The sequence below is a fragment of the Hesperophylax consimilis genome, chromosome 4 (genome assembly GCF_061612785.1).
Source record: "Hesperophylax consimilis isolate HC1 chromosome 4, BYU_Hcon_1.0, whole genome shotgun sequence".
NCBI lineage: Eukaryota > Metazoa > Arthropoda > Insecta > Trichoptera > Limnephilidae > Hesperophylax > Hesperophylax consimilis.
Window position 1 is genome coordinate 23,637,440 of NC_142839.1, and position 13,585 is coordinate 23,651,024.

Here is a 13,585-nt window from a genome sequence, read left to right on the forward strand (position 1 = left end):
GTTCAACGTCGGTTGTAAAGCCGGCCTTGAGCCTGGTTTAAGATCGTTTTAACCGAACATACTAAAGCTAACTAACTAACCACTACGTCGTTTCCCCGCAGGGGTAGGCAGAGAGGACGGGCCGCCAAACAACTCGGTCTTGGCACACACTTCTGGCCTCATTCACATTCATACATCGTCTCATACATACTCTTCTATTATTCTGACTCTTGACATGGCCCGACTCGAGTATCTGATTCACTTGATCGTGCCATGTCGTCCTCGGGCGTCCCCGACTTCTGCTACCATTCGCATTTGCATCATATATCCTCCTTCCACTCCTATCTTCGCTCATTCGCTCTACATGCCCAAACCATCTAAGGGCCCCTTTCTTAATCTTACTCATTACGGGATCTCATTCAGTAAAAAAAAATGCCTCCGACGGGAATTGAACCCACACCTTCTAATGTCCGGTCAGGTGGTCTGGACCACTGAGCTACGTCGGTTTATTTCCAACACGCCAAATAATCCAATATGTTATTTTCAATTTGTATTGATATTTCAGGCGACTAATTATTGCTTCTAATAATTTGTTATCCTTTGTGCTTTGCATAAAACCTTGTCTTATAAACATAAGTTTATCATTAAAAAAATAGCCAAGGTTTTAAGTCAAGTTTTCCATTGTTCTGAACCTACGCGACGCGTAATATTTACATCGCGTTTATAAGAAAGGCGAATAATATTTATTTTCATATTAGGTAAGCCCACTACTGACGAGAATGACAACAACTGTTATGACATGCAGTCTACGATTACAACCGAACCAGTTTTCATTCACAATCAAAAGATTAAATGTGTCATTAAATCATCAATTAGCATAAAAGGAAAGCGTTTGGAGAATATGGAAGACCGAAATACTATAATCTCTGAGAACCTAATACGATTATTATTTTTTTACGCGCACAACAGATGAAGAGACGTTTAACATTAAAAAATGCAAAGAATATAAAATACAAACCATCCATAATATGTAAAAATACAGAAAGTAAGTATGTAAAACAACAAAAACAATATACAATAAAGTTTAGGTCATGTGTCAAGTTAAAATAAGAGAAATTCACAAAAGTTCTGGGGGCCATCGTTAAATATGTGCGGAATCTTTCCATTACCCTTTGCAAGTTATATTATAGTCGACACATTCGCACAAGAGTTAGTTTGTGAGAAGGTTACGTTGGCACTTTGGAAAGGAATATGGAAAGTTTCGGGGTTTCTTAGTAGACTGTGGTTGATTTTGAGTGTGGCCAAGAAGGTAGTACGAAAGGATAATGTTAAATCAAAGTTCATAATCTTCAAAACTAGAAACGAGGTCGTTTACTAAACAAAAATAACACGTAGGTATGAAAACTAATAGAAGTGCTTATCTAAACCGTTCGTGCACAAGTGACAAGAATTTTTTCCCGCCGAGAAACTGTTTATGCGTTGCTGGGTGGTTGCTGGCATTTGAATTTCGCCCTAGCTGGAATTTTTTGATATGCGATTTAAACCCGTGTGCCATGAGAAAATGCGTAATTTTTTTTAACATAATCGCTTGCACTTGAAACACTTTAGAGTTAATTTTTTATTCCATTTTTGATTTCCCTCAAAAAGGTTCTGGTGTTCTAAAGGTTAAATGTTTTTTTTAAATTAATTTACATTGCTTATTTAACTTTTGCACACAGACATATATTAACACAATTCATATTATAATATAGCTTAAGAGAACATGTTAAACATGTTTATCGTTCCATTGCCATAAGCGGGCCTCTTGCGCGCTTGTATCAAGTTTAAATTATATAACCACGACTTATGTAATGGGAAATAAAGCACTGCCGATCGAAACTGGAGTCATATAATTCTGTTGCACATTGATTTAAAAAACAGTTTCAAATAAATGTCAATTCTTTAGAATAAAAACTAATGAGCTTCAAAATAGGTTTTAAATATATTACCGCTACCCAATTATGTATATATGTATCTATCGATCCTAATTGACGGTCATCTTTGGTGTGACTTTTTAGGGAAAGGAAGGAGAGAAAGTTCTGGCAAGGAAAAAGGTATGGGGGGTGGGTAGGAATCTGGGGATTAATGTGTCCAGGAGTGACGGACGTATGAATCCACACCTCCCACTGGGGTGCAAGGCGATGGGTCGAGGAGTCCGGCTGGATAGGTAAAAAAGGTCTCCCTCACCCAGTCTCTCCCCATTCGACCCGCCACGAGGTAGGTGGGCAAACAAATCCGCCGCCAAGACCTAGACAAACCTCACCCCATAAACCCGTGCACCCCTGCTAAGTCGCCAAACGTCGCGAACCACTTGAAATGACCTATGTGAATGATGTTGGTTATCCAGTAAATGGTTCCCGGGGCGGCGGTACCCAAACCACCTCCCAAATTGCCTCCTCAAACCCACATCTGTCTGAGAAACATTCCGCCACTGATCAAACTGCTACGCCTTGCGACGAATAACGCTGTTAGCGTGCTGCTGGAGCGAGACGGAGTGCGTATCACGTGACCTGCTAGGCTGCACCCAATTACACAGTGGCGACGTGTATGGAGAAATATATATCTTTTATAAATAAAAAAATAAATAAAAGTTTTTAACTCAAAATATGCTCTGGAATCGCTGGTTGGAATCCTTCGAGTACGTGCTGACCCACCCTGTATATTGAAACTTCTAGGTAGGGTGTGCGTGTGCAATAGGATGGAGCGACATTGCAAAAATCAAATCTCGGTATTGTAATAGCTGCCAAAAGATGCTTCATGTCATTCATATTCTCGTAAAAATACTTAAAAAAATCTAAACTTATGTCTTCATTCAACAACCTAGCGATTTCGTAACGTAAAAAACGTAAATTTAGCCTTTTTTTCCCAAAATCTGAGTACAGTCTCAAAAATATAAAATAATATCCATTAATTTCAATTGCATTTACCTTATTTAACATTACATGTTTTATAAAAAAAAGACACTGCATAAATTGCTGTTAAACTAGTGAGTTTGTGAGCGCTGTGGAGGTGGGGGGGATAATTTCGCTCCTATTGTTTCGTCGCAGAAACTAGATGCGACTTGCATCTAGTTTCGTTTCGGCTACCGCTGACCGTAGACGTGTTAGAATCCTTGTCCGATTAAATTTTAACACATATAATTGTTGTGAAAATGAATGCAAATTACACGAGAAGCAAAATTTTATGTCCAATATTCGGGGCACCAACTGAAATGAACTCTCAAGTGTTACCTACTGTCTCAGAAGTGATTAAACATTATTTGTTCTTACGATATAGCGTAATCTTAACTCTACAAAAAAACCGTCAGTATTTGAAATAAAAAGTGTTAAATAAAATAAAATCTGCAATAATTGTTGAAGGAATTTGGAAGCGCGCTTCTATTCCCATTGTTTCACACAATCGAGTGATGAAACTGATCCAAGATCATTATAACGAATACTTAAAACTTAAAAATTGGCAAAAAAAAAGTGTGAATTATTATGTTAAGTTAAATTCTTATAAAATCAAAATGAATAAACTTTTCGATATTGTTTCATGCAAATGTAACAATCTGAATATGTGTTCCTGCGAAAAGACGCGCAAGGTACCCACCAAAGAACAAGCATTCCTTCAAGACCAAAGATTCTCGAGAAAAATGATGCTGGGAGCAATAGACACCGACACAACAAAAAAATTACATCGGAAAATGAGGATGCAAGCTTGTTTATCTGAACTTGCTTCGAAGGTCAGCTCATCTACAGCATCAGCTACAAAACCACGTCAACCCTTTTTTGATGAAAACCAATCATTTTCTTCACATTCTTCGCAACCTCCAGAAAATTCCCGTATGATGTTAAAACTCCCCACTTTGGCCAGAATCTGCGATCAGTATGGTTTGTCAGACAGGTCGGCATTAGCTGTTGCAAGTGCTACATTACAAGATTTTGGCATAGTAACCGAAGACGACTCTAAAATGGTGATTGATAGGAGCAAACTCAAACGAGCTAGACAAACGTGTCGCACTTCTTTAATAAAAACATGGCAGATGTCGTCGGAGTCAACAAAAATTCGAGGTCTATATTTCGATGGAAGGAAGGATAAAACACTGTCTCAGGAAAAAATAGGGGATAGATATCATCGGAGAACGATTTCAGAAGAACATTATTCCATTTTATCTGAGCCGGGGTCTCAATATGTTGGACATGTTACACCATCATCAGGAACTAGCAAAAACATCGCAAAGAGCATGTTACACCATTTAAAAATGAACGGTTTTAATTTGAATGATTTATCAGCGATTGGATGTGATGGGACTGCTGTCAATACAGGCAAAAAATGGAACTATTAGATTCATGGAATTGGAATTAGGTCATTCGTTACAATGGTTTATCTGTCAGCTGCATGCAAACGAACTTCCCCTTCGCCACTTGTTTCAACACTTAGATGGTGCTACAACAGGACCTAAAGGGTTTTCAGGACCTATTGGAAAACTTCTTTCAAGCAGCTCTAAAAACACCGTTATAAATTATTCACCAATACACTTTGAGTTGCACAAACTCAACGCAGAGGAGTTGAAAAATTTGAGCACGGACCAAAAATACTTGTGTGAAATATGTTTTGCAGTTACAACAGGTTACTGCCCACCAAATTTAGCAAACCGTCATCCAGGTAGTATTTGTCACTCACGCTGGTTGACGACAGCAAACTCAATACTTCGATTATATATAGGAACAACTAACCCTTCAGTGAACCTAAAAATTCTTGCTGAATATGTTGTTAAAGCATATGCTCCGACATGGTTTGAGATAAAGAGGCACCCGTCGTGTAAAGATGGGGCATTACATGTTTTTACTATAATAAAACTCACCCGATATTTGAGCACCGATCTACGAGCTATAATTTATCCAGTAATTCAAAGAAACGCCTATTTTTGCCACCCGGAAAATCTGCTAATATCCATGATAATGGATGACAACCTTATTGTAAGAGAATTGGGTTTGAGACGAATATTAAAGGCGCGAGATAGATGTCTGAGTCCATCTGTTGTTACAGACTTTATTATTCCAACAATAAACTTTTCAGCAAGTAAATATTACGATATTATCAACTGGCAGGAATGCGAAGTTACACCGCCACCAATACTATCCGAAATCAGTAATGACGACCTAGTCAAAATGATAAATAATTTCGGTGAAGAAAAGGACAGTATTGAATTTCCCAGATTTCCCTGCCACACTCAAGCAGTCGAGAGGTGCATCAAATTAGTTACCGAGGCATCGTTGTCTACAGTTGGGCCTGAAGCAAGAGATGGATTCATTCGGGCGACAATAAAATCTAGGCATATAATGCCCGAATTTCACACCAAATCTCATTTCAAACACGATAAATATTATAAAACTTCAATAATGTTTAAAAAAATTCTCTTTGTTAAAGTATTTTATTTAATAAAAAAACATGTTTCTCAAAAACACGAAAAAAACAATAAAAAATCAATAATCCTCTTCAAAAAACCAAAAATAGACCCCGCCTTGAAACTATGGTAATTTTATATTTATTTTCACATGTGTTATGCACCTTATTAGCTATAAAACCACTGATAAAATTGTATTTTTGCTATGAATATCGCTTGTTTATAATGCTTGGCAGAGTTTTCAGCGACTTTTTTCATACAATTTTTTTCTAAATATAAATGTGCTGGTTGTTGAATAAAGGAATGTTTCGATCGAGTTGATTTTTTAAGACGAAAGAGGTGTTATATAAAGGCAACTTTTTTTTGCTATTACAGTACTGGCATCTTAAAAAAAAAAGTCCCATACAACGTCACTCCACCCTAGTGTGTGCAACGTCTCTAACCTCCATAATATGCCTAGGTAAAAAAATGTAGAAAAAACACGTTAAATATACAGAATGTTAATCGATTCTACTTCTACTGACAATAATTATTGGTCACAACTAGCAGTGAAATCAATTGCAAAATACATATTTTTGTATTATTTCTGAGTATTTTCCCCTTGCCTTATGACTTGTGACAGATCCGTAATTAAATTATAGTGGTTAATTAAACGTTTATGCAAACTGCAAGACAGTTAGGCGTTAGAGGAAATAATTTATATGTAAGAATTGCGAGGTTGAATAACCAGCCACGATATAACAAATCGTTGGTAATAAATAATGTGGTACATTAGCTAGTTAAAATAAAATGTATAACATTTTCCCATGTGAGTCTTTGCAATTTGTAAGGGAGCCATAGAACGAATAACTTATTCAACGAATAAGTTCTTGTTGTTCACTTTCATAATTAGTTTCTCTAGGTCATGTTGGTTTTGCATTCACATGCAACTCTAACTAACACTGCAATCCGATTTATATTCATAGAAATTCGATTGCCAATATAATATGTATAGGCCCGGTATATCGGTTGATTTAAAGCTAGGCTTGGTTGGAATTTCGAGCTTAGCGCGGCTTGGAACATAATCCGTATATAGGTCGAAAGCTTAGATATTAGTAATATTACACGTTTTGTCTTTGATGTTAATAGAGGAATGTTCTTAATTTTCTCATTACAATCTACGTGAGTGGTACATCTGTGCTCTCTACTGTCATCGGGAGATCGAGAACTTTCGAAATTTAAAATGTTTTAGGCGGGATAATTTACGAGTTGATTTTTTCATTAAGATACCAATTTTTAATATTATTAATTTGGATGTACTCAATTCGCTATTCATGAAATTATGACAAACAAAGGCTGGAAACACTTTCCTGGCTTTGATACTCATCTTATAATACCTTATCAGACTATTTGTCTTTTTAGATAGATTATCAATTAATTACGTCAACTTCCCTCATCGCTCGATGAATATAGCAGTCCGTATTGACAAAATTATGCAATTCACGTATATTTCGGTGAGATGGAAGAGCGCAATTACTCACGTAAATGTCATATTTGTCGGCTTACCAATGCTGAAGCGGCCGATTTAGCCCGCTCGAATTTGATCGAGGAATGTCGCACATAGCGAGGTTGCCATAGTCTATTTGTCTAGGCATTGCGAAATTCCGATTTACATAGCTACTAGTCGATTATCCGTAGCTATCAATCAATCAATCTGAAAAGAAGTAATCTGAGAAGTATTCGTAGATTGAAATGATTGTCAGTAACAAAAATTCAACCCGTTAAATTTTTTTTTTCTATAATACATATCTACTTAGAGAATCGTAGGAGTCGTATTTTTAACATAGTTGCACCATCACCCAGTTTGAACGTTCCGATAAAACGAAACACTGAAATTTATTTTTGATGTAATGCCATCCAATTTCAGAGAAATGAGTATATGCCGCGCGTGTGTGTGCATGATTGTTGATAGAGTGCATTGTCATCAATAACGAGTATATGATGTCATGAAGTGGGTTAGTTTCCACATCATTCATTCATTCATTACCGAAAACAAAAGGAAATTCAAATAGAGGGAAAGTAATTTTTTTTAATTATTTCCCAAATATTATAAAAATAGTTCTTAATCTTGTTCTTAATAATCTTGGATTCATAATATAGAAACACGAGCTAGATACAATAATTTTCTTACGACGCGTCAATAAACGAGTAGTCCTACTTTATATGTAGGTACCTACGTTATTTATGTCTCCTATTCGAGGTTAACAAAATATTTGAACATGGAATAAGACATCACTTCGCTTGTACGAGTAGGTAAGTACCATTAATTTGGTACCTACAATCTATTATCTCTAGCTGAAACTTACCCCCTTTCCGCTGCCGCAGTCCATCAGCTGCACGAAGTTATCCTTGGGGTCGACCTTGAAGGAGCCGACGATGTTGTTGCCTTGGCGAGCCTGCACCATGAAGCCGCGGATCTTGTCAGCGGCCCCCTTGCCGGACACGGTGAGGACGATCTCGTCTCCGCCGCGGATGGCCTTGCGGCTGGTGGCCAGCGTGTAGGGCGCGGCGGAAGTCTGCGCGGGCGTTTCATGTTGGGGCACCATGTCCGCGCAAGCGTCCTGGGGCGCGCCGGTCGAATAACCCAGCGCGGGCACGGCCAGAGCGGCGATCATCAGGAAGCACAGGGCGGAGGACATACTGGAAAAGTAATACTTAAGTTACAACGATTCCATCATAATGACAGGCGTGAAACCACAAAAACCAAGTCATCTACATCCAATGAAAACATCATTAATAATCTTCTTACTAAGTACAGTGGTGGTCGATATCCAGGTGGGTAGTTTGACGATGATGTTCGATACTCATGACTCATCAATCACGACCATGAACAATAGAAACACCGGAGATGAGCTATGAGTAACGTTACCATTTATCTTTTCCCCCAAAACGGGACACTTGGAGCGGGGGGAAGTGCTATCATAATTTCACCCACCATCATTTATATGATGACGCATTTCTAAAATGAGATATTTTGGTGTCCTAAAGCTCTCTTTGGGATACCGGGACCGATAACCGGAAAACGAGTCGGTGCCGTTCAAAACGGGAGGTATGGTAAGACGAGGCAATACCCTAAAATAAAGCCAGGAACTTAACGACGTAAGTAAAGCAGTCGTGCATAAAAATATACGACGCGCGGCCCTGGTGTATCGGACAGACCTGCGGTTGAATTTGCCCTAACAAATCGCTTAAAAAAAGTGGAAATCTTAACGACATAAGTGATGAAGTCGTGTAAAAACAACGTGTACAAACATTTTGCTATCCACTCGAGCGATTTTTGGCGTACTATGGCATGTTTGCAAAAATGTTTTGAGCGATCGCTGGCCATAATGTGCCAAATTTATAGAACCTAAAATATAAACGGTGAAATCTAGGTGGATTCATTAGCTTTAAACCGCAGTAAGGCATTTAATTTGTTTCCATATTAATATTTTGAGGAATGGTATAAATTAAATAATATAGTAAATGTATATTATAATATATACAACCAATCGCTCAAGTTGCAGATAATTGAACCCGCGACGCGACGTTTTGGAATACTCACCTACATACATTCAAATAATATTATATATTTATAACTACTCGTTTTTTGTAAGTATGCGATGTAGATAGGATGGAAATGAGAGAAAAATTACTATATGACCACTACAAGCAGTAGAAGTGGTTGTTTTAAGCTAATAATAAGCTTAAGCTAATAGTTTTAGTTTTTTAGTTAATAATAATATACAAGTAATGACAGCAGTCGTGAAGATCAGTGTGAAATATTTGGGTGAATTCCGGCCAACTTTGAGATTGGATTGAGATTTTTTGGATCACGTTTATGTTGGATCTTTCCGAGTAAACAAGATTGTTTTTATTTACCCGATAAGTGTATTCATATCATTTTACAGTTTTCTTCTATAAAACGTGTTATAAAAGTTTTATCAATGATCAAATCTTAATCATTTTGAGCTAGAAAAGTGCGACATTAGGAAATTAGCCATCATACCCCTGGGGACAGGTACTGGATAGAATATTATACCTATAGGCTGCCGGCCCCACCAACCTTGAGCATATTGCTTAGAGGATAAAATCTATGGTAATCAATCTTAATTAGCATTTAATTGACAGATATTAATTAACAACCCTTTGCGTATCTAAGGTACTAATGTATATCGTAAGGGTACGATGGATAACCCTGAACTTTGATCGAATATTACATGTATAGTATACTTAATTATATAGGTACATACATACAAAATCCTAAGATATCCTACGAAGCCTCTTCAGATGTTATAGATACGTTTGTTAGCTATAGAAGTAAGAGAGATGCTGTAGCCATAAGGTCAAAATGATTCTCAAAGAGCTTAACCTTTAGCACAGTATTGGCTAACATCACAACTATTGGCTACAACCTGCAGTTGTTTCGTGTTTCTTATATACATGTCATTGACTGCTTTCAACTAACTCTAGAGTTGTCATCTTCTGTCAACCTTGATAAGTACTATTACTATTAAAATAAATTTTGTCTATGTGGATGCATGATCACATCCAACAGCCAAAAACTCATTGACGAGTGGAAAAAGCTGTTTTGACACGCAAGAAAGTTCAATCAACCTTGTCCCATTTCCATGCATTATATATCTACTTGAGTCGATGCGATAATAGCAAAAAAATCTCAGATGTATTACAAATGAGCGGTACCTAATTGTGTGTTTGCGTATTGGATTATACATAATTTTATTATATTTTCAGATCTATCAATGACCTTTGCAAAGCAAAGTGTTGTTAGATTTGCCTTCGGCAAATTCAGAACTCGACAAAGTTTAAAAACCTTAAAAGCTATGTTTTTTCTATGTATTAACATATTATTTAAAAACAGTTTTTCAGTTCTTATTTAAGAAATTTAAAAATTTCGGTTTTGAGTAAAGACACGTTTCAGATTAATTAAATATTTACCCTTTAAAAATCAAAGAATTCATATATAATGTTATCTAATAATATAATCTTATTTATTACAGAGAATCGAAACAGGCTGGAATCCCAAAAGCACACTTGTGTGAGAACCTGTCGCCCTCAATTACGTATAAAGGATGTATGGGATGTAACAAGAGAGGGTCAGAGGTTAGCTCAGGTGACCTACTACCCACTCTAGAATGGTTTCGTAACTCAGCCAAAGAACGGTTGCTAAGCTAACTAAAGTTTTATCAGATAATGATAATAATATTTAGTTAATTTATATAGAGAGCCGTTTTCGTGAAAAATCACCTCAAGTGCGCAATGTTAAGTAAGGTAAAAATTAGTATAAGGTATCTAATGAAGTTTGAGTAATATATCTAAAACATTATAATAAATACATTCTTCTAGAACCCCACACCCTTAGGCAGAGATAAGGGAGAAATTGCAAATGCCACAAGTGTTTGCTTTGGGTTATCAGCAAAAAGCTCAGAAGTCTAAATATGTCAAAAAGTTATGTTGTAGATGTGGTTTAAGTTATAGACCACCTGTTTAAAAAATAACCATTTTGTTGAACTCGTACGCGAACCAATGAACTCCAAAAATTACCGAATATAACTAGGCATCACAAGCTCAATTGGGAGAGTGTTATCCCATTAAGACAAAGGATCTAAATTCATTTCCCAGTTGGGACAGTTATATTTTTTTCTGTGTCTTTTCTGTTGTAAATACAATTGAGATTTGTTAATATTTTCTTCTTCTTTGAACAATTAGGAAGGCGACAAATCACGAAAATATAGTGCGCTATATATAGCGTGGTCTGTCACAAGCATTAAACTAACAAAATTGTTTAAAAACTAGTAACCAGTAGCTAAACGGGTACCTATTCAGTTTTTACCTCTTTTCCCATTCTAGCGCAAGGTAAAACTATTATCATTTAAATCTTGAAGGTAAGTACGTGACGAGTAATAAGCTAGAGTAATATACCAGAAAAAAATGTTAATCTTCTCTGCAATAAACTATGTCAACATTGCAAAGGCAGCTTCTACCTTGGCTAGGTACTTGCAACTGCGAAATGATTGTAATGGGTAGGTAATAATAATAATTATAATTGTTTTTCAGTTCTCAATTACAACAGAAAAAAGTTTTAATTTACAAACAAATGAAAGAACTTCTTTTGAGAGGTTTGTAAATTTGTACAGCAAGATGAGCTGCGGAATTTGTTCTTATTATGGATTTAAAATAACGATTTATCTCTCCAAACAAAAAATGTAATTACCTGTCTTCGTGTTAGGTCTAAAGAATTTTTTTTGGGTAGAAATTCTAAATAACTGTAAATACCAGAAAATGCTTTAGATGATGTATCAAATAACATGACGTTAATGTAAGGTTTTACTAAAATCTTTCTTTATACGTTTCGCATATTTTCTAGAATAGTTCAGTAAGGACTGCACGTATCTTTTAAGTAAAACTACGAAAGTACTTACTCCAAAGTTTAAACCACACAAAAGCGAATAAATGGTAGGTACCATAGGTTGAACAAAGGGTAGAACCAAAACCTCCTAGATCAATCAAATCAGCCTCCTAACTTGTATGGGAACCTCAAAATTTTTTTTTTTTTTTAAATTAGCTAAAACATTTTAAGATGTTTAGATAAATAAGAATAAATTGAAAAAAAATTAAAACTAATATTTGTAAAATCCCATTCCATTTAGGAGGCTGTTTGAATGAGTGTCCTGGCCTTGTGATCTAGGAGGTTTTGCTAGAACCCACTATAACATTTGTCAATCGTATTATAAAATGTCACCAACTTCCTTAAAATTTAAGATTATGTTCGCACAACTATCTCTATACTAAAAAGTAAATATACAGAAAAGTGGGACACAGTCCATTATGCACTTAAAAAAACCAATTTATATCAATTAGATAATAATGAGAATGAGAAAAATGGCAATACATAATTTACGTATATGTACCAATAATTTTATTTTTATTATCATTTTAATTTATGCTAAACAGGCCTCAGTTATTTTTTTCTGTACAAAACATGTATGCTAATTCATTCAAGTTTTGACTGTCGTAAAATGGGAATTATACAAGATGGACAGTCAAAATATCACACAAATATATATTATGTATATTATCATGTACTAAATAAAATAATAAAAATAATTATATTGTTAAAATTTGTATTTTTTCACTTGGCGGCTTATTGACGTGAAAATTATAAGGTTTGTTTCTCTAATTTATCCCAAAAACAACATATTTTTTTTGGTTCTTAGTTTGTGTTTAATTAAAAAATAAATTAAAAAACTTGCCTAATTTTATTTTAATATTTACCTATGCCAAAACATGGATGACGATTAAAATTATTTTCCATTTTCGGCTACTGAAATATGTAGTTGTTTCTCATTTTTAAAAGCTGATACTAAGTTTTTTTTTTAAATAAAATGAGCCCACCAAACCCGTTGTGTCCCGTTTTCCTGAATTTTAAACCAATTTTTTTTTTTTTTTAAATTTAACACTGATATTACTATTATTTTCCAAATATTTAATAAAATAAATCTACCTACGTTATTCACCTACAATAAAACAATGTATTGAACCGTAATAAAACTATTGAAAAATCATAAAACAGTAAAATAAAATCAATTCAAACAAGTGTTAACCAGTATTCTAACATTCCAAATCGATTAAAAGGTCATTTAAATAAAATAAAATTACATGGGTGATCGACCGCAAAGGCTGTCAGGATTAACGAGACAAATCGATCGTTGGGACGGCTTAATGTATGTTTTAATTGATCGTGTTAATGGTACAATTAAAATGGATTTATTGGTTAGTAATATAAATATGAACTCACCTGAATATTTGATTGATCTTTACGGAACGAATTCAAACTGGACAGTGTGGTGAGAACTGGCCAACGCGGTCTTTTTACAATTCTCGGCCGCTTTGCTGTGCGTGGAAGGGGATATATTGCCAGTGGCGTCGGAACACAAATTTATTTATTTTTAAACAATATATGAAATTAATTTTTTAGTTCAATATTTTATTTGGGATAACTTTATGAAGCTTAAACCTCACTGCCATATTTTATCATTGACACTGATAATATCAACAACTATCAATGGAGATATTTATTCATTTTTGGGAAATCGACAGTTTACATTTAATCAGTTTGTACATAAGTGTTATTTAGTA

At 35.4% G+C, this 13,585-nt stretch overlaps 1 protein-coding gene across 1 annotated transcript in view; it reads right to left on the reverse strand.

Moving 5' to 3' along the window:
* The window catches only part of l(2)34Fc (reeler domain-containing lethal (2) 34Fc), a 31,642-nt gene extending 18,347 nt beyond the window's left edge, over positions 1–13,295 (reverse strand). The window contains exons 1-2 of the mRNA XM_089631325.1: positions 13,245–13,295; positions 7,753–8,086 (exon numbers count right to left, since the gene is read on the reverse strand). Coding sequence (XP_089487451.1) covers positions 7,753–8,085 — 333 coding nt within the window. The 5' untranslated portion in view covers position 8,086; positions 13,245–13,295. The remainder of the gene's footprint in view (positions 1–7,752; positions 8,087–13,244) is intronic.
* Between the last annotated feature and the right edge of the window lie 290 nt (positions 13,296–13,585).